This window comes from Clinocottus analis, unplaced genomic scaffold, assembly GCF_023055335.1.
Source record: "Clinocottus analis isolate CAN_PGR_092001 unplaced genomic scaffold, fCliAna1.0.p SCAF_7, whole genome shotgun sequence".
Lineage (NCBI taxonomy): Eukaryota > Metazoa > Chordata > Actinopteri > Perciformes > Cottidae > Clinocottus > Clinocottus analis.
The window spans coordinates 16,870,287-16,892,125 of NW_027176229.1; the positions used below are offsets into that span (position 1 = coordinate 16,870,287).

General features: G+C 39.3%; 2 protein-coding genes across 2 annotated transcripts; both read right to left on the reverse strand.

Moving 5' to 3' along the window:
• Nucleotides 1–448: 448 nt before the first annotated feature.
• Nucleotides 449–5,539, reverse strand: LOC137779279 (eosinophil peroxidase-like). Its single transcript, XM_068566901.1, has 14 exons — nt 5,408–5,539; nt 4,975–5,062; nt 4,670–4,845; nt 4,450–4,582; nt 4,108–4,237; nt 3,802–4,008; nt 3,302–3,662; nt 3,032–3,192; nt 2,684–2,942; nt 2,429–2,599; nt 2,055–2,292; nt 1,743–1,942; nt 1,600–1,626; nt 449–1,479 (listed from the first exon to the last, which is right to left on the reverse strand). The coding sequence occupies exons 1-14, from the start codon at nt 5,472–5,474 to the stop codon at nt 1,058–1,060; spliced, it is 2,640 nt and encodes an 879-aa protein (XP_068423002.1). The 5' UTR covers nt 5,475–5,539; the 3' UTR covers nt 449–1,057.
• Nucleotides 5,540–12,618: 7,079 nt separating this feature from the next.
• LOC137805213 (eosinophil peroxidase-like) lies at nt 12,619–17,762 on the reverse strand. Its single transcript, XM_068605020.1, has 12 exons — nt 17,702–17,762; nt 17,122–17,209; nt 16,791–16,966; nt 16,569–16,701; nt 16,165–16,294; nt 15,863–16,069; nt 15,325–15,685; nt 15,055–15,215; nt 14,707–14,965; nt 13,282–13,452; nt 12,912–13,149; nt 12,619–12,829 (listed from the first exon to the last, which is right to left on the reverse strand). The coding sequence occupies exons 1-12, from the start codon at nt 17,760–17,762 to the stop codon at nt 12,619–12,621; spliced, it is 2,196 nt and encodes a 731-aa protein (XP_068461121.1).
• Nucleotides 17,763–21,839: the final 4,077 nt, after the last annotated feature.

The following is a 21,839-nucleotide window of genomic DNA, read 5'->3' on the forward strand; positions in this document are numbered from 1 at the left end:
ACGTTGCTCTTTGAAGAGGTTTAAGGGAAACTGTTGTTGTTAGTTCTTAAATTTAGTGATTGTAGATACGAATAAATATCTTTTCTGAACAGTATTCTCTTTATTTATAGTTCCAAGCGATCAAATTGTTTTGATTATTTGCTTTTACTTTTACAAAGTTCAAAGCGCTTGTGTTTATAGCACGTATCCCACTCCATGATTTATCAAGATGTGAATGATAGCAGTATAAGTTACATATTTAAAGATTTATTTCAAGAACAACTAAGTCCTCAAGATGAACAGTTCATCCGAAACTACAGGTTGATAACGCTTTCAGGACTATAAGGATTGTATGTCAGTGCCATCTACTGGTCTGGTGAAGAACATCAAACTGGGTCTGCACACTCAGATGTTCGGATACTGTGAAGTTGTTGATTATCATAAAAAAAATCATTCAGAGGGGCAGTAGTTGATTTGTGTAACAGTCATTTATTAGTGTCGAACTTAAAGTGACTTTCACATACAAACTGGAAAAAACAATCGTGAAGAAATCTGTTACAAATGACAGTTATTGCGTTTGTACTTCATGTGAGGATTACTCATTAATTGTACAATACATTATAATTTTCAGAAAAGAGGGAAAGAAAATAAACTGAACAATTTGAAAGAAAAGGATGGGAAAATATAATATATTAAGTGTCATTCTTTTTTATAGTAGTTCATATTATAACAAAATAGAGTAGAAGAATAGGCTCAGCCCTTCATATTACACTTGCGCAAGTATCAGTAAATTACAAATATTCATTCTTCTAACACCAAATCTTCAACCATCAAATATCAAATAATGCTTTTTTTTGTCAGCAAGGTCCATTTCAAAAACTTTTTTTTTCAAGATGTTATTTTGTCATTAAATAAAGCCTTAACATAGCTCTGCTCCTGAGAAAAGATAAACGCAGAATAAGTGTATCACCGGTGCTGTTGATATACTATATATATACTAAATAAGTGGTCAAAACCGATTTCCTATGGCAGTGTAATGAGGATGCTGAGGAGCAAAAGCTTATTCAAGAGCAGTCTCCTACTCAGTGAACAGCAAATGCCCTGAGAATGTACAGTCCTTGGTCATACCGTTGCCCCCTGCGTTGGCCACCAGAAAGACAATGTCCTTAGTGGCAAGCTTAATGTATGCGTTGCCACTGGATGTGATGTGACCGCTCTGCCGCGTGTTGAATGAGTGCAGAATTTTATTTTTGTTCTGCATCAGATCCAAACTGGCTTCCTTTTTGTGGATGGTGCAGTGGAACTGGAATTCATACACACCTGGTTGCGGACATGTAAACAATCCTGTCTTAGTGTTATAGCTGTTCTGTCCATTGTAGAGGACCTCTACAAAGCGAATGGGCTTGCCGGTTTTGGGGAAGTCGTTGCCAAGTCGCACAGAGAAAGCCACTTTCGCCACAGGGCCCGGAGGTCCAGGAGGTCCAGGGGGTCCTCTGGGTCCTGTCGGGAAAAAAAGACACGCAATTAGAAAGTACAATTATATCAACAGGACTTTCCCGTTGCAGTATTTTCAAGTAATACTTTTCAATTTAAGTTTTTATGAACAAGTTGTAGATGTACCTGATGGTCCTGGGGGGCCAAGGGAGCCTTGTGCAAGAAAGAAAATTAAAAAGGAAATTAGTACATTCAACATATATACTGTATGTCAGAAATTGTTATCTTTGGTCAACTGTGTCAGGTGATATTTCAGGACATCAACTCACCACCATCCTTCCATGGATTGAGATCAAAGGCACTGATGTTCTTGCACTGGGTGTAACCGGACCCTCGAGGCCGATAAAGGAAGGGTTTTTCCGGTACTTCGGTGATGCCAGTGTTGTCACAGATAATGCGAGCGAAAGAGGTATCCCTCAGGGAGCGTCTCTGGGCCTCAGTGAATACTCCAGTATTCTCCCACCAAAGTCTGAAATTGTACAGTTTGGTAACATTTAAAGTCTCGGAATCTCTTAGTTATGTAAAGATAAAGGTAACACAAATGTCCCAACATCTTTATCAATGTCCGTGATGTAACATACCGGTCTCCCGTGCGGACCCGCTGGAACTGAGTGGCAATCAAGCAGGCAAACAAAGGTCCCACTCTTCCTCCGCGGACAAACGGCTCAGCCACTCCTCCCAGCCACGCATCGATGTTGTCAGGTGTTCCGTAGAGATCCAGCAGTTTCTTGGCCAGTTTTTTGTTTTTCAGCACGGCAGCCAACTGTTTCTGATTTTTTGGTTGTGACAGCCCACAGAACTTGCGCCATTGGTTGTAGCCTAAAAATGTTGTACAGAGTGAATATGTTGACATGTTTTAAGAGTGTGATTTGTAATACCTGCAAAGTACCTAGGTATGTAAGTCAAATTGACTTTAGATATAAAGAATACATAGGTATGAAGATTAAATAACTACCAGGGAGTCCATGGTCCCTTCCTCTCTGCATGTTGAGGGCGGCCAGATCCAGTGCCAACTCGCTGGTGAATTTAAACAGCCTGTCCCTCAGTTCATCAGACATCATGTTCTCCTGTGTGTTCAGCTTGGCCTGACGACCCACCAGGCCCCTGATGATTGGGTCCAGACCACCTGAGGAACACATTGGTAATTTTGGTCAATCGAATTCATTCTCTGTTTAGGGAATGACTAACAAGTTCAGGACCTTGGCCTTACCTTCAAAAGTAACCCTCCACGGTGTAAAGAAGGCTTTGTGCAGCAGTGGGCTGGGGTAAGCTGTGTTTTCCTGGTACTGCTCATTCAGACGAAATATGAAAGGCTGAACCATGAGATGAGCGAATCGGTAGGCAGCTGTGGCAAACACATTGGCCATCGAGGGGTCCACGTTTTCATCATAACCAGGGTAGGTGGACAGATGACTGGCTATGAAGTCTGGACCAACAATGTGAAGTAAGTAGTCTCTGAAAGTGATAACCTAAAAGACAGAAAACACACTAAGTCAATTAAACCATGTGAGGACATTCCAATATTTCTGTAGTCCATGCAGCTAAACCTGTTTCTAACCTGTGAATATCCTCCCATGATTTTACGTGCTTCTTGATAGAGTCTCTCTCCGTTCCAGTGAGGATTGAGGACTGCCAGAGCACGGGCCAGGCGGTTGTGCTCACGCAGGAACAGTGTGTGTAAAGAGGTCAGAGCAATGTGCTCATTGGACCGCTCGTCACCTTTAAAGTCAGATGAAATGAGGACAAAAGGACGGTCAGCTCTGTGCGAGGCTTGTGATGGATTTAAGATTTTTAACATTTGTACATCAGTGTTTTTACTGCCACTCACCAGCCAAAAAGCAGGGCACCTCCTTTGCTTTTTTGTCATTAGTAATGCGAGCTCGGGTGGCACACATGTTGGTAACCATGCTGGAGAAGGGCAAGAGCTCACGTTTGTTGTCAGTGTACTGTGTGTTGACTCTCATCAGGCCCTTATCTGAGGTGAGGTCTCGTAGGGAACGAGCTTGGGCGTCCTCTGAACCGTACACCTGACCTACATCAAGGAAAGCTGTGAGCCCGTTTATCTGTTGACGGACGGTGCTTGCACCAAACACGTGGCCAAAGTTGCCAGAACCACAAGCTGCTGCTGAGCGGAAGAAGGGGATGCACTCCTCCGATTTTTTGCCAAAGCGGGGATCTTGCTTGGGAATCTGTTGAGATGACGAGGATCAGTTAACATCCAGTGTGTGTGTGTGTGTGTGTGTGTGTGTGTGTGTGTGTGTGTGTGTGTGTGTGTGTGTGTGTGTGTGTGTGTGTGTGTGTATGTGTGTGTGTGTGCGCGTCACTGACCTGAATGGGGAAGCAGGGCTCTGTCCGTTCACAGCTCTTGTCACAGTCAATTCCATTACTGTATGAGCGAATCACAGGAGAGTGAGGAGTGAAGGTCAGGTCATGATCCGTCCACTGGCCGAAGATTGTGACCATGTGCGTGTAGAGTGGGTCGCTCTCCACATCAGCGTTTGCTGTGCGCAAAATATTGTTGGACACTTCTCTGACCTGAGAACAGGATGTGAACAATTAGCACCTTGGTGAAAAGGACTTTTTCAACTGCAAGTGTTGTTTTTCCCATTGTGGGGATATTCTGAAGTATGTTACCAAGGGAAGAAGTTGGTTGTTGATTTTAATATCAGGGTCCCAGCCTTTGGGCAGAGAGATTGCATCCTGATACTCAGCAGGGAGCCAGCGGGCGAAAGGTGTGTTAGAGGCTCCCCAGCGGGGATTATATCTAGACAAGTAAAAAATGAATCCATGATTATACTACAGTCTCTTTTTTTAAGATTACTTTCATGAGAATTTGAATTTATTGAATTTCACTCAGTAAACTGAATATAGGGAAATGATGAGGTACAACATGTAACCAAAGTTCCAAGTCAAACCCAAAATAAAGTATCATAAAAAAGTTTCTTGATCGAAAAGGTATATAAAATGTTGCCTCACCTGTTGTTGCAGACACTGCTTGCAGTCCGAAACTTGTCTAAATTAGTAAGTGTAGCGCAAGAAGTGGGACGCCGTCTGGGAGAGCAGCCGGTGAGCTCAGCAAGGACCATCAGATCCTCCTCAGAGATGAGATCTTATTAACAGAGACAAAAATTTAGCAACTCAGCTGCGACAGATCTAGAAATGTTTGCAGGACATTTCAGCTGTAACGGATAAACACCTGTGGCATTGATGGAGCGTTTTGCACGTCTTTCCAAAGACCTCTTGGCAATTTTAATGGCATTATACATGTAATCTGCAGCACGCACAGCATTACGTGTTTGCCCAGTCGGCTGCTTCACCAACCGAAGAATGTCTGACGGACTCACAGAATTCCTCCTCACGCGCTCAACGCTCCTGCATAAAGAGGTCAGATCGATTGATGAGTTCAGTCAGAAAGTCTTCAATAGAAATTGTATACACTTGTGTTAAACAATTTTATTTTTCAATCGAAGTAGAAATGAATATATTCAGCAGGCTACTCACACTCTCCTGGAGTACTCATAGGCCGAGTCGACTGTGGCCTTGGCTTCAATCACAGCCCTTTCAAGGGCACTCCTGCTTAAATGGGATTCTGAAAGCATGAAATACATTTTGTTTAATTTATTTTCTTGTTCATACTTATTACGGAGGTTTTTGGCCAGTGCATTTCTGAGACGATCCTATATATATATATATATATATATATATATATATATATATATGTATATATATATATATATATATATATATATATATATATATATACTATATATACTATATATATATATATATATAGTCTCACAATAAACAATTAATTTAAACATATTGGAGGAAAGTTTCATTACAAAAAATAGGAGTGCAAAATGTATTAGGAATCAAACAAGTAATGAATACATTTAAAGCTGTGTCGTTATAACATGATAGAGGTTTTACTCACCAGCATCCACCTGGCATTGCAAGCTCAGGTAAAGAACTGCAACCAGTAGGCACACAAAGAAATTCATCTTTGGAAAATTATTTTCTCAAATATTCTCCACTGTGTGAAGCACTAGTCAAATCACTTAAACTAAGAAAATATTTACGAACAAATATAATCCAACACCAAAGTAAAGTAACCTTTGATGAGCCCAAGCGTGTGTGCTCTTATTTGATCAGGGAGCTTTTATACTCTCTTGATGTGTCATTAAAGGCTCAAGATTGTCAGGAATGTTTCTGAGACAATGCATGTTTTTTTTTTTCTTCCTAGTTCCGCATCTGCAGGACAATTCCTGTTGGGCAACTTCACCTTGTGTCATACGGTAAATGAAACAATGAGGAAAGTCCACTCTCTGAACTTTGGTGGCGGTACAACGGCAAAGATCGTGTCTGTCGAGATGCTCTGCAAAAATAATTTATTCGTAAAGAAAACATCCGACAGAGGACGATAATTACGATAATTACGATGTTCCTAATGGCCGCGAGAAGATGATCTCTCACATATGGACACATTTTGGTTCATAATTCATTATTACATTTTCGTAATGCATTTATATATTTCTTTGCAGATTGGTGAAACAATTGTTTGTTTGTTTTCCGTCTCACACGCAACAGATTTAATCAGCTCTCAAAAATTCCATTGATGCTTTCAGCACCAGGAAATTGTTTTGCACTACAAACAATACTCTCGAGCTTTCCCGTAAACGAGGATATAAGATGATCACTTTCTATTATGATGGATTACATCAGGTTTTACATTAAATACCCAACAGTTAAAAAAAAAAAACTGTAGTAAAAGTATAAATGAAAAGAAAATGAATGTAACTCTTTATGCAAAAGTTATATTTCTGAACTGCATTTGAGAGAGCATATCGCTCAGCAGCAGATATATATATATATATATATATATATATATATATATATATATATATATATATATATATATATATACATATATATATGTATATGTATATATATAAATATACATATATATATGTATATATATATAAATATATATATATGTATATACATATATATATACATATATATATATACATATACATATATATATATATATATATATATATATATATATATATATATATATATATATATATATATATATATATATATATATATATATATATATATATATATATATATATAGACCCTTTTGCATTTCAGATGTAGCAAGAGCGAACAACCTCCTGGAGTGAAAACTTCCACGGCATTGTGAAAAAGCTGGCATGAAAATTAGTTGTGCGTGTGAGTCGAACAAAAACATATTTCCATATCAATGCTAAGAACAAAGCCATAAGTAGAGTATTTGGTGATTAGATTAATCGGGAATTTGCTAATTTAAAAATGCCTTGACCCAAATGACTATTCTGATTTTTTTTTTAAAAAGGATTTAAACTTTTTAACTAAAATCGCAAGTTATTAAACTTGTTAGATTCCAAACTAATATAGAATATAGAAACCCCTTAAATATAAATTACAATATAAAAGCGTTGTTATATTATTACAGTTACGCGCATATTCCGCGCCGGGTTCTTGGGTTTCAGAAAGTGTTCTTTGGACGTCGACAACTTGTTGTTGGAGCAAGTTGAAGGGGCGTGTCACCTTAGCCATTATTATAATACAGGCAGTGGACTTCTATGAAAAGTCATAGGGATTTATCAAAAAATGAAGTTTCATGTGCATCATGTGCGGTATCCAACCATGTTTAATGGACGTTCATAAGAAATAGAACCTGGAGGGACTTAGGACCCAGAGGATACAGGGTCTGTACCGTGGAAGACAGCATGACGAGCCCGAGGAAGAAAGACATAAGACGTTTTCACGTTTTGTGTGTGTTTAAAAACAACACGACAACAATGTGATAAAGATAATAATTATTCTCTATAATTAGGTGTTTTGTGATCTTAAAAACAGCCACAGCCGATCCGTCCACCTGTCTTTTTTTAAGTTTCATTTGGATTATAACACATTCAAATTAAACCATGTGACATCTCAAATTGCTAATGTGTCTAACCTATTATTTAGCTTTTGGCAGGCCGTGATCTTGTTTGAGTGTAAGTCATAATGCCCTCAGGGATGCACCATTTAGAAAAGATGGATAATTATTGTGCAATGTGACAGGTATAGCACCGGGTTATTCCAGGTGTGTTTCTCCTCTGAGGGCTTTAGTGCCTTGCCTTTTTGGCATCCACTTTATATATTCCATATCACATGTGCTAAAACTATGTTGAACTTAAATGTCTTTGTGTAGATGTTTGTGACCTACATAATGTTTGGTGGCCTTAAAGGTATCACTCATTTGAAACACATGTTCACTAACAACACCCTGGATCCATTCCCTTATTTGGTTCAGAAGTATGGCATCGGGAACAACCACTTTCTGGATCATCTGCAAATCAAATAATCTATTTAATCCAAATGTAACACAAATGACATTCATTTAGAATTACCTTCCTCAACCTCACAATTAATTAATATCACCTCCATAAAAAAAGTTAATCTCCATAGATAATCTATAAACTACATTCAGGCCACTTGGCACTACACACCAGTTCAACATTTTTGAAAAAAAAAACTGAGTCACTATCTGTCTTCCTGGGCTGCCTCGTCCCTTTATCCCCTTTACTGTGCCTGCTAGGAGACATCACAACCATACATTCAAACAAAACTAACCGCCAATTCCTCCTCGTGGCCCTAACTATCGTCAAGAAAACTATCCTCATGAACTGGAAATGAAGTAATAACATACATATCACCCACTGGGAAAACCTAATGATTCAACACATTTCAATTCAAAATCAAACCTCCTCCATCATTTATAATACAGAACACCACTCCATCTGATCGTCCATCACTTTGTTTTTACAAACATGACACCACCCATTCTATTGATACTCACATTTTTGTTTTGTTTTTAGCCTAAAACCCACGTACATGCATACACGCACACATACCAATCTGCCCTCAACTATTAAATAATACACACACGCACATGCACACGCACTTGCACACACACACACACACACACACACACACACACACACACACATGCACACACTAACAAACACCATACTTATATACACTGAATATATGATGTCTTCTTGGCCTGTATCTCACAAAAAAGGATGCACCATTTAGAAAAGATGGATAATTATTGTGCAATGTGACAGGTATAGCACCGGGTTATTCCAGGTGTGTTTCTCCTCTGAGGGCTTTAGTGCCTTGTATTCTTGGCATCCACTATATAGTTTCCATTTGGTATGTTGAACTTAAATGTCTTTGTGTAGGTGTTTGTGACCTACATAATGTTTGGTGGCCCATTGCAATTCAACAAGAGCCAAATGTTCACGCTGTGTATGCGTGAGAAGTATGCAGGGAACACCGGAGTGCAGTGCAGTGAAGAGAGGAACCTCCATTGTGAAAAAACAAACAGTATCACAACAACACAATCTACAGAACTGAAGTTATACAAATGACATAAAAGAAGGTTCATTTGTCAGACAGTTCAATACGTTCTGTTGTTATTAGGTGTGTTGGAGAAAATGTGTGGCAATTATCCATTAAAACGTATAATGATGTTAATGGAAAATGGACACACACCTAATAGCTCAAATTGTGACGATTCATTTCCATTCAGAGGGACTTTACAGACATGAATCCTTTGGCATATGTTGCCAAAACATCAAAATACAAAAGTCCTTGTTGCAGTTGGTGAACTCTATATGGCCAACATGTAGCGATCAGGTTGCAGATTTCAACCAAACAAACTTTTCCCGTGTGACACAAGTGTGGTAATACAACTATGGCTGCCACGAAAATGTGAATATACAACCCAGTGTCCCTCTCAGCACATCATTGGTTGATCAGCGTCTGATTCCAATGGTCCAACTAATCCCAATGTGAAACCCAACCGCGTCATAATTAGACAAATTAGAGCAACTAGTAGTTTAAAGAACAAGATAGTCCAGGGCCGGTGGGAGGGGATGACGAGGGGTCAAACAAACACAGGACTCGTGTCCAGGAGACCGCTGTTAATGTCCCGTGTGAAATTAACAGTAGATGTTGACATTTTGTCCCGAAAGTTGTTAGTTACATGAGCCGGTGTTGTCATTAGTGCCCCTGTGGAAGATAGGAACGGGGAAAGCTTGTTAGTGTCAAATCGGAAAACCCAGGTGGAGGAAGAAACTCAGCCAACATCTTATTGGCTCTAACTATCAGAAGGGGGATGTTAGTCTCTGCCCTCGTGACTTCAGGACACATTGCGTACACAACGCTGTCTGTGTCTCTCTTTTCTAGGTTTTTAATATGGAAACATTTGGGAATGTTGGAATGTGCAGAGTGTGCCTTCGACTGTCACAGCCAACAGCCACAGCCTAAAGTCTACACTTCCTCCTGCTGACTCCATACTCCTCACATCTGACCTCGAACACCCTCGGCTGTGCTTCTACTTGTTTCACGTACATATTATAACACAAATCTGTAGTTTAAAGCTCCGGTAAATTAAATTAATAACTAAAATGGTGACACTCCTCAACGCCGGGTAAGTGGATCAACGAATCAACTCATTGTGATTAAACTTATTTGTGATTAAATATTTACATGGTATGTATTGTTCATGCCAGCTTAATGGCATGAACAGGGCTGGGCTGGTACATTGAGTATCACCGGTGAAGTCAGGGTGTGTTTCTTCTGTCGTGGCTTTCCAATACAGGCCCATCCCTTCTTGGCATGGCATATGACGTTTCTTTGCTTCACAATGATAGATGTTAAATCTCTTAATCTTCGTTTACATATTCATGTACCTTTGTGTTCGAAAATGTTTGGTTGCTCACAACAGTTCAACATTTGACAAATCAAAGTTCCAGGACATAGACTACCAGGTGGCCCTTTTCAATTCTTCTCCACAAGTAAGTTCAACTTTTGAAAACCCACCTATTTGTAGCCTCTGCTTGAAAATTGCATACATAAACTATCCCAGCAACCACCAGAGCTATTTTAATAAGATTGGTGTTATAATAAAAGGCTACACATGTCAGATTTTGTTCAGATGTGTAAATATCAGTCTATATGTTATTGGTTAAGAGTAAATGAAAATGAAACACAGCAAAAATGAAAATGTTTCAGGTCCTAGAAAAAAGCACTTTCAGGATGATTATTTCTTTAAAATGATGCAGCCATGAGGTCTAATCTTCTCCCAAATCATAGCACAATATGTGAACATTCTCTCTGCAAAGGTTAACTTTGATAAAGTGAAGCAGCACAAAGTGAGAGAGTTAAGGATTAGTATAGAGAGCATTTAGGCGAGGTCTCCAAAATTTGCACTGGGGCACATTTGCGCACATCTGTGACATTTTAATTTACCATCCATCCATCCATTTTCCAAACCGCTTATCCTCTCTTTTAGGGTCACGGAGCGCTGGAGCCGATCCCAGCTGTCAATGGGCGAAGACAGGGTTCACCCTGGACAAGTCGACAGTCCATCACAGGGCAGACGTTTTCATTTTCTCATACCAAAACAGATATTACTTACGGTGTTCAATACAGCCCAATACAGCAGTTTTGGGCTTATTTTGTTATAAAACAAGCTATGATTTACAGTTTAACATAACAATCGCTCAGTTCTACCCTGGCAGGGATTGGTTCGATTGTTTGCTTTAGGGTGTGTGGGATATTCAAACCTAATAATTGAATCCAAAGTTTACTGAGAGCGTTGAGTAACAAAAGACAAAAGACCAGAAGAGTCACGCTGCATACAAACAAAACCTAAAGAGCTCACGAAGAATCAAAACAAAAAAGGAGGTTACAATCCAGATCCATAAACAGGCTGAGGTAAATTGCAAGGTACAAATAAACTCTGGTGCATTAGTCTAGTACAACGAACTGAGAGGAATCCTGGGCAAGTGAATACATAATAAGACAAGAAATAATATAAACAAGAGTCCATACAAGTCATTCCACCACCTAATAACTCAAATTGTAACAATTTAATTTAAAAAGACTTTACAGGCATGAACGCTTCAAGAACAATGACGCCAGAGCATAAAAATACAAAAGTCAATGTTGCAGTTGGTAAAGTGCACATTCCAATGCTCCCGGCGTTCAACTAACTCCAATGTGAAAACCCAACTGCGTCATTCTAGACAATCAGATCAACTGCATAGTTGATCTGATCAGAGGAAGAAAGTCCACATTGGGCTGGAGGGAGCAGGAGGGTCAAACAAACACAGGACCCGTGTCCAGGAAACCGCCGTTAATGTCGTGAGTGTTATTAGTGCTCCTGAGGAAGTGAAGAGCTCAGATGAACTATGAAAGAAAAGCTGCCTTGTATATCTAAAATGTTGTTTGAATGCAGTAGTTTAAGGTGGTATGTATTTATTAGTTGGTTAATGTTACTATCAATTACTTTTTCTTCATACATAGTGAAACCAAAAAAAACTGCCCTGTTCACACTTTTGAAGTTCACAGACGTACAATGTCATCTTATGTGTGTATTAAGAATGAATTATGCTTTTTAAACACACCCAAAACTCTAATTTATAGTTTCAAGAGCCAGTGAATAAGATTTGTTAGAGGTCAAGCTGGGGCACGATCAAATAAATTGATCAATGGATTAATTTATTGTGATTTGACTTGTACATGTGATTATTACATATTATCTTTATCTTTATTTATTTAAACATGGTGCATACTAAGCCTGCGTGACCACTATATCCTGAGCAGTAGACGTGTTGTCTCATGGTCCAATGTTGCACAAGCACTATAGATCTTAAAAGTATTATTAAAAGAATTAAAGTAATCATTCAATTAACACTTATTCATCATGTTGCACTTAAGGTGGTCAATTAAACTCTTAGGAGGAACACAATTTAATTTCACTTTAAAAATAAAAAATAAAAAAATACCCAATATCCCACAAGAATGTGACGTATGAATTTCCTTTGAATTTAAATAAAAAATGTAAATAAAAATACATGTTTTAGATTTAATTCCATATACGACAAAGCAAGCAAAAAGCAAACAAGGCACAAAGTTTGCAGCGTTACATGTTTGTGTCAGTAATGTTTCAAGTAGTGTGCAGAACGGTCTCATTTTACACAGAAACAACAAATGCCCTGAGTTGTAGCTTTATTCAGACGGCTGCAGGGACGACTACTACTTAATAATTCTATCCTTCCATGGACTGAGATCAAAGGTGGGGATGTCAGTACAGTTAGTATAACTGGACTTTCTGGAGGCATACTGGAAGGGCTGGGCTGGTACATCAGTGATGCCAGTGTTGTCACAGATGATACGGGCGAGAGAGGCGTCCTTCAGGGAGTCCCTCTGGGTCTTCGTGAAAACTCCTTTGTTCTCCCACCAAAGTCTGAAATTGACAGTTTAAAAGTGTGGCTGACACAACTATCTGCACATGTACATGTAGTCAATAATGCATTTTTAGTTCTTACCGGTCTCCCGTGCGGATCCGCTGGAACTGAGTGGCGATCAAGCAGGCAAACAAAGGTCCCACTCTTCCTCCGCGGACAAACGGCTCAGACACTCCTCCCATCCACACATCAATGTTGGCAGGTGTGCCGTAGAGCTCCAGCAGTTTCTTGGCCAGGTTGTTACTTTTCAGCACTCTTGACAGAGCTTTCTTATTTTTTGGCTGCGACAGCCCACAGAACTTACGCCATTTGTTATAGCCTAAAAAGGGGGCACAAAGAATGAAAATGTAGCGAGGTTTAAGATAAAGTATTATGAGTAATGCTTGCAAAGTGGCAGTTAAAATTATAGTGATACAAGAGAATAAACAGAAAGACTCAATGAGAGTTATACCAGGGAGTCCATGGTCTCTTCCTCTCTGCATGTTGAGGGCGGCCAGATCCAGTGCCAACTCGCTGGTGAATTTAAACAGCCTGTCCCTCAGTTCATCAGACATCATGCTCTTCTGTGTGTTCAGCTTGGCCTGACGACCCACCAGGCCCCTGATGATTGGGTCCAGACCACCTGAGGAACACATTGGTAATTTCTATTAGGAACATTTTAAGTGTACGTTATTGCTGCTGATTCTGAGAACCATGACCTCTGCAACTCACTGTAGTTTCTAACACAGTTCATAATAATGCTAATAATAACAGTTCAAGACTAGTAACAAAAGAAGAAGAAGCTTCATTTGTGTAGCACCTTTAACAGAAGGCGGCTCACCAGTGCTTAACAAAAGAAACCAATTAATAACATGTATTTAAGCAGCAGCAACAATCTAATAATGCAATCTTAAAGAGACACAATGTAGGACAATATAGTTATAAATAAAGCAGGTTGAAAATTGAGATATGAAAACCATTTATAATGTATGTAAAACAGAAATGAAATAAAAATGCTGTTGGAAAGAGGTGGAATTCAATAAATAATAAGTAAATAAATAAATATTTTTTTTAAAACTCAACAGACATAGTTTGTCTTATTTGTGATGAGAAACAGCTGCTTCACCATAGTCTTTAGTATTTTTGGTACATTGAGTAAGCCGGCGCCACACAATCTAATGCAACGGTTTGTATAAAGAGAAGTAGGAAGGCACTGAACTATTCAAGCCCTTCAAAACAAGTACAAAAAACTGTGATACATCCCCAATGTTACAGGTAGCCAGTGTAATAGCACTATACTGTTATAATATAGTCTCTTTTCCCAGTTTCAGTTCAAAATTGGACTGCAGCATTTTAAATAAGGTGCAGACTGCCAATCTTACGTTTGGGAAATCCAAAAATAATAGTATAGTATAGTATTCTAGACAAAGAAATACAAACCCATGGGCATTTGTGGCATCCTCCAAAGAGTGGTATAGAGAGAGAAGAAGCAAGAATTCTTGAAATATTTTTTTTTAAAACAAGCGCTCTGTATCTGCATGCTTTGGGTTCATTGTTTGTGATTTGATATTCTATACACCAACAGTTTGTTGTAAATAGGCGATTGTTTGGTTATATGTTACCCATAACAATGAGCAGGTTGCATATAGAAAATGGGATCTAACATTTTAACTAACCAAAATGTATCTAACCATTTTGCACAACCTACAAAGGCCACTAGATGACCCTCTTTCACCCAGGAATGGGGCCCGACCTAGTGGTTGAGAATAGTTGCCTCATTTTACATTAAAGAAAATAATGTCCAATCCACTGGAATGACGGTTGTTCACTTTTCCTTTACTAATGTGAACATTTCAATTCAATATTTTCAATGAAGGTGAAAACACCTTGATATTACCTTCAAAAATAATTCTCCACGGTGCAAAGAAGGCTTTGTGCAGCAGTGGGCTGGGGTAAGCTGTGTTTTCCTGGTACTGCTCATTAAGACGAAACATGAAAGGCTGAACCATGAGATGAGCGAATCGGTAGGCAGCTGTGGCAAACACATTGGCGATCGAGGGGTCCACGTTTTCATCATAACCAGGGTAGGTGGACAGATGACTGGCTATGTAGTCTGGGCCAACAATGTGAAGTAAGTAGTCTCTGAAAGTGATAACCTAAAAGACAGAAAACACACTAAGTCAATTAAATCATGTGAGGACATTCCAATATTTCTGTAGTCCATGCAGCTAAACCTGTTTCTAACCTGTGAATATCCTCCCATGATTTTACGTGCTTCTTGATAGAGTCTCTCTCCGTTCCAGTGAGGATTGAGGACTGCCAGAGCACGGGCCAGGCGGTTGTGCTCACGCAGGAACAGTGTGTGTAAAGAGGTCAGAGCAATGTTCTCATTGGACCGCTCGTCACCTTTAAAGTCAGATGAAATGAGCACAAAAGGACGGTCAGCTCTGTGCGAGGCTTGTGATGGATTTAAGATTTTTAACATTTGTACATCAGTGTTTTTACTGCCACTCACCAGCCAAAAAGCAGGGCACCTCCTTTGCTTTTTTCTCATTAGTAATGCGAGCTCGGGTGGCACACATGTTGGTAACCATGCTGGAGAAGGGCAAGAGCTCACGTTTGTTGTCAGTGTAATTTGTGTTGACTCTCATCAGGCCTTTATCTGAGGTGAGGTCTCGTAGGGAACGAGCTTTGGCGTCCTCTGAACCGTACACCTGACCTACATCAAGGAAAGCTGTGATTCCGTTCATCTGTTGACGGACGGTGCTTGCACCAAACACGTGGCCAAAGTTGCCAGAACCACAAGCTGCTGCTGAGCGGAAGAAGGGGATGCACTTCACAGAGTTTTTGCCAAAACGGGGATCTTGCTTGGGAATCTGTTGAGATGACGAGAATCAGTTAACATCCAGTGTGTTATATTAAAATATGTGTGTGTGTGTGTTTTGTGTGTGTGTGTGTGTGTGTGGGTGTGTGTGTGTGTGTGTGTGTGTGTGTGTGTGTGTGTGTGTGTGTGTGTGTGTGTGTGTGTGTGTGTGTGTGTGTGCGTCACTGACCTGAATGGGGAAGCAGGGCTCTGTCCGTTCACAGCTCTTGTCACAGTCAATTCCATTACTGTACGAGCGAATCACAGGAGAGTGAGGAGTGAAGGTCAGGTCATGATCCGTCCACTGGCCGAAGATTGTGACCATGTGCGTGTAGAGTGGGTCGCTCTCCACATCAGCGTTTGCTGTGCGCAAAATATTGTTGGACACTTCTCTGACCTGAGAACAGGATGTGGACAATTAGCACCTTGGTGAAAAGTGAACAGTGTTTGTTTTTCTCTGGTCAGTGAACATGGTTTTCTGAAGTATGTTACCAAGGGAAGAAGTTTTTTGTTGATTTTGAGATCAGGGTCCCAGCCTATCGGGAGAGAGATTGCATCCTGATACTCAGCAGGGAGCCAGCGGGCGAAAGGTGTGTTAGCGGCTCCCCAGCGGGTATTATATCTAGACAAGAAAAAGATGTCATTATTTTTCGTTGTTTCACACACAGGTGCACAATGCACAGTGCATGACCAGTGAATGACAGTCATACCTGCAGTTGTACTCCCGTTTTTTTAACACCTTTCAGATACAAAAGGGTAAAAACTGGAGAATTGAAAGGAGATTCAATTTGACCCCAGAGGCCAACAAATGCAGTAGTCAATTAGCTTTGGACATATTTGACAATTGTTCTTTTTCCCCCATCGATCTTAAAATTACTATAAAGCAGATGCCTCACCTGTTGTTGCAGACGCTGGTTGCCGTGCGAAACTTGTTTAAATCGGAACTAATCATGCAGTTAGGGGCATGATGTTTGGGAGAGCACCCTGTCAGGGCAGCAAGGACCTGCAGATTCTCCTCAGAGATCAGATCTAATTATCAGAGATAAGAAACAGACATAGCTGTGACCTGCAGCCACCAATATGAAAAAAATGCAATGAACATTTTTTGCGATAAACACCTGTGGCATTGATGGAGCGTTTTGCACGTCTTTCCAAAGACCTCTTGATGATTTTGACGGCATTATCCATATAATCAGCAGCACGCACAGCATTACGTGTTTGCCCAGTCGGCTGCTTCACCAACCGAAGAATGTCTGACGGATTCACAGAATTCCTCCTCACGCGCTCAACGCTCCTGCATAGTGGGGAGAGATTTAGGAGCATTCCTGTGTTATTGCTTCTGACACCGTACAACTTTCAGTTGAATGTATTTTACACTTTCATGCTGTGCTATTTGTTTTTTCATCAGTGCTGAACTTGTGTAGCAGTTCAGTAGGTTTGCACACTTACACTCTTCTGGAGTACTCATAGGCTGAGTCCACCATGGTTTTGGCTTCAATAACAGCTTTTTCAATGGCATCTCTGCTCAGGTGAGGTTCTGAAAGCACAAAACATCTTTTGGTTAGTCCGCTCTCTGCTTTCTTACAATGCAGTCACCTTTCACTTTATTTTGACTTCTTCTCCACCAGACAAGGCTCACATGTCCCAGACGCCAGTGAACCGAAGAACAGGTTATCAGCTCCTTTTTCTTTTTTTCAGGATTGCTTTTTACACATTTTAGAGCCTTTTTATAGAGTCCCCCATGATATAATTTTTTGGGTTCATGAGATGTTGTAAAGGGGAAAACAAAAGAAGAGTACTTCAATTTGCCATGTATTTCCAACTAAAATATACACAACGTTAGTGATGATGTTACTAACTGTTAGTTAATGTTAGGGCTGGTATTGAGTTTTTTTTCAATGGATCGCTGAAGCTATTATGCAGATTTATTTTATGGATAATTACAGCAAAACACTAGGAGGAGTGTATTTTAAACACATTCATATTGACTGTATTATAATTGATTTAATTTGATAGAAGCCATACTCACCAGCATTCACATGGTTTTTCGAACACAGGTAAAGAGCGATCAGGCACAAAAACCCCCTCATCTCTGAAAAAGATGAACATGGTTCTGTTACACACTAATCGACTACTAATACTAAATGTACAACAAGGCACGGTTGCCTCAAAGCCAAGTACATCTGCTAGTTGCAAGTGTGAAGAAATACAATAAGAAAGTTTAAAAGTGAGACAAGCTTAACCTGTTATATTTTGGATGTCTGACTTACTCCAGTTGCGTATGGAGTTGGTGTCTGTCTTTATAGGTTTGCAAGTTCTGAAGATGGAGACACCCCTTTCGCCTGCCACACCTAAGTAATCTTTGTTTGAGCTGGTTCCACAAAAGATGACCATGTGGTGTACCTGGAAACTAAAAAAAAACTTGCAAAACAATGTCTTCAGAGCAGGATTAAAACTGCAGGTTGTAGCTCTTTTGACTCCACGCAGTTTGACCAGCCTGCTCAAGGATGATAAGGTGGCTGAAAATTACATTTTAGACCTATAATGTTATCTATTGAGTTTGTCTTTTATTCAGATGTTTTAATCTTTTTAACAAATACAAACATTTTTGATTCAATTTAATGGGTTTGGGTTCTATGGCTGTTATTTATCTATGAAATTAGCTCTCACGATAAGTAATAATATAAAAATCTAAAGAGTCATTCGCTAAAAATAAACAAAAATGCTGCTCAAAATGTTCCTCTTTCCCCTCGATAAAATGTCGGCAACATATTAAACATATTAAAATACAAAACAACAAAATGTTTTCATAAAAATATTATTATTGAATGCATATTATTATGGAAATAAGTGACTGTTAGTGTCAGTGTTGTGTTTTATCCCTTCCTGCCTTGTTTTCACCTTCAGGTGCCAATCGGGTGATTGTTGGCCCCCTGTGAGGGCCAATCCTGCTGTAGCTGGGTTCCTGAATGTAAGTTGGCCAATCAGCTGTGGGCCCCGTTTACAAGGAGGATGGTTTTTGTTCCCGCCCACGTCCACACTCACTGAGGTTGTTAAACGTGAAGGTTTGTGGTGGGACGTTGAGGGCAGTAAGTTTGGGGTAACCTGTACAGGTGTGCAATCGTATATACTTTGTGTCTGGAAATATTAGGTTGCTGTATTTGTTTTGGTAGAGCACTGTTTAGAGAAGTATGTTAATCCATTCAGTTTGTATGTTTATAGAGGAGTTAGCCAGGCTATAGTTTTGTTATCTGGACTTATATTTTATATTTGTTTGGGATAACCACACCTGTCCCAACCTGTCCCACTTCATGGAGAACCTTTTGTCTTTTCGCTACAACCGTGTGGAAATAAGTCTTGTTTAAAAACGTTACTCCTACTTTTGTCACAAATTCTTTGGCTGTCACGTGTCCGTCACTCCCCTCCTCATCCCTCGACTGAATAGGTGAGGTACAGTGACAGAGACATACAGGTTAATGCTTAGTGTGTTACAGGTATTTGGCACACTGATAGGGAAGTAGAAATTCAAAGAGTGAAACAATACGAGACGACGGCACGCAATGTTTAAGGTGCGGCGTTAAAAGGGTAGACGCTGGAGAATGTACCAGTTAACAGGGTTTCCACGCAAAGGATGTTTAGGTTGACAATAGAAATTATGTCATAAGCTATTTGAGAGAAAAGATACATTATCTGTTGAATACCTCAGTTAGAAGAAGACTGATCCGATAGCTTGATTGGTAAATTTAGTTTGGCCAGAGTAAAACAAAGCACCTTTTCACTTTGCATTAAATAATCTTTGCGGGTATGGTTTTTGCGTGAAAGAAATTGGCAATGCAGTGACCAATCAGCATCAATTCAAAATTCAGCAGAAGTTTGGTAAACACTAAACTCAGATATAGTTTAGTGCTATCCGGCAGGGTGTCATCGGTTTCCTGTATTTGTTGTAGAATTCAGTTTAGAAATCTTTTAATTTCTTTTAAATATTTCTGATCATTTTACACCTCATTCTGCACCAAGACTCCTCAACCAAACCTTGTAAATGTTGGCCCGACTCAGGGCCCAGCCATATCTGGTTTATTAATGTTTTAGCGCCAACACATCACACTCACATCAGCTCAATGGAAGTCATTTGAGTTTCTTGGAGTTCATGAAGTTCAAAACCGATCTGACCCCTTTGATCAACATACCCTAAAAAAATTGTTGACAAGGTGCAGCCTGGGCGGAGTGCAGTACCAATGTGTTTGAATATTTTTAATAATGACATGTATACAATAGGCAAGAACAAATCCCCGGCTTAAGAGTAAAATATTCTTCTAGATTAATCTAACCTACAAAGGTGGTTGACATAGTACAGCCTGGGAAGGGTGCAATAGAGATTAACAACGACCTGGCTCACTCTCCGTCCAAAAAAAACTCATATTTTGTCATATATTTCAACCACTCGGATCAGCGGCTAATAAAACCAGCTTGTCAAAGTAATTCCTGTGACAGAACCACTCCATTTAAAATAACAAAAAACATAACTTAGTATTCTCCAAATAGCGCAAGGAAATAAGTCAAACAGCTGATGGGTCATTTTTAGTAAATGTAATTGAGAAGCATAGAGGGAAACACAGAAAGCTTCAGAGGAAAAACAGATGCCGAACCAGAAAAGCCACCTGCAGTGCCCTAGTATTGCTCGGTGTTCATCTGGGCGGTTTGGACCAGATCAATTCAACAACCACTGTTCAGTGAGATGAGGCTTTCCACGGGGGCTTCACTCCAACTGTCACAACACTATTCAGACAAGAGGCCAAAAGGTTAAAGCCAATAAAAAAAAGAAGCGGTGACTTGAATCTCATGAGAAGAAGAGAAAAACTAAATGGAGGCACACTGATTTTGTATTTTATTTTAAGTGAACTAGGTGATTAATAACCTGGTGTTGTGGATAATACTCTGGATTTGAGTTTGGCATGTTATTTTGAGGAATTCCATCCAGGACTGCTGTTATATAATTGCATTGTTTCTGAATGTGACTAGTGTGTGCTGGAATTTTGTATTCTTGTGTTTGTGTGTATGCTGTAACCACCTGTAGACTTCATCAGTCAGCAGACTTGTCATACCTTTGTCTTCTTCTTCGTCCTCTTTTGTCTGCTTTTTGTTTTTCTTTCAGGTACACTGAAATAGAAACGGAAAGTTTGTCGTGGTTGTTTCCTCATATTTGATTGTATGCCTTCATCTGCAGTAAATACTTTTCCCCGCAAGGAAGTGACATTCCAAGCTATTGTTGTATCTAGATGCCTATAATAATAACTTGTATATGATGTTCTACTGCAAGATACAGGCGGACTGATCATAAGTTAACATTTATAGAAGTTATTCACTTCAATTTAGTTTGGTTTGCACATTTGAGACAGTGTGGTGCAAATTGTGTGATTAATGCAGGTTGATTCTGTGCATGTATTATGTAATAGTCTGCTAGTTTGTAGTGTTTCCTCAAGAATGTTTTTTTCAATATCTCTGCCAATAATCTATGTCTAAAACTATTTGTATGTAGGTTCATAATGTAATGTTTTACTTCAAAATATGAACATACATTTCATTAGAAGTTAACATTCTGTGTAGATCAAAGATAAACAGCCTCTCCAGGCCGGTTGATTCTTTGTATGTAATGGAGATTTTTGCATTATCATAAGGATAATTTGTTAAAATGATGCAACTGAATTGTCTATACCGAGTAGTCATATCAAAGTTCCTCAAACATGACTGATGTAACCACTGGTGATTCCTGGAAATGGCAGCAGATAAGGAAAGACTATAAGCAAAACTAAAAGAAGCAGAATAAGAGGAGCTGTTTCATGGTGCACACACAGGAAGCTCTCAATCATGGAAACCTCTGTGATGATGCTGGAAATGACATATTCCCATGCTAGTTCTGCATGCTTTGGATGGCATTTTAAAGTTGTGTTATTGAAACAGCTTTATTTGTTTCCTTATATTTGAATGCCACATGGTAATTTTTATATATATATATATATATATATATATATATATATATATATATATACATATATATATATATATATATATATATATATATATAAATTAACATTACCATGTATGTATATGTAAGAAAAATTTACTCAACCCCTCAAAGTAAAATCATTAAAACAGGAACATTTATTTGT

Excerpts from the sequence above, each read along its gene's own strand:
- LOC137779279 (XM_068566901.1), bottom strand. The coding sequence starts at position 5,474 with ATGAATTTCTTTGTGTGCCTACTGGTTGCAGTTCTTTACCTGAGCTTG. Across the intron at positions 4,583-4,669 it reads ACGCTCCATCAATGCCACAG|ATCTCATCTCTGAGGAGGAT; the intron begins GTGTTTATCCGT and ends TCTGTTAATAAG. Across the intron at positions 1,480-1,599 it reads TGGCCCCCCAGGACCATCAG|GACCCAGAGGACCCCCTGGA; the intron begins GTACATCTACAA and ends TTTTCCCGACAG.
- LOC137805213 (XM_068605020.1), bottom strand. The coding sequence starts at position 17,762 with ATGAGGGGGTTTTTGTGCCTGATCGCTCTTTACCTGTGTTCGAAAAAC. Across the intron at positions 15,216-15,324 it reads GGTGCCCTGCTTTTTGGCTG|GTGACGAGCGGTCCAATGAG; the intron begins GTGAGTGGCAGT and ends CTGACTTTAAAG. Across the intron at positions 13,453-14,706 it reads GTGGAGAATTATTTTTGAAG|GTGGTCTGGACCCAATCATC; the intron begins GTAATATCAAGG and ends TGTGTTCCTCAG.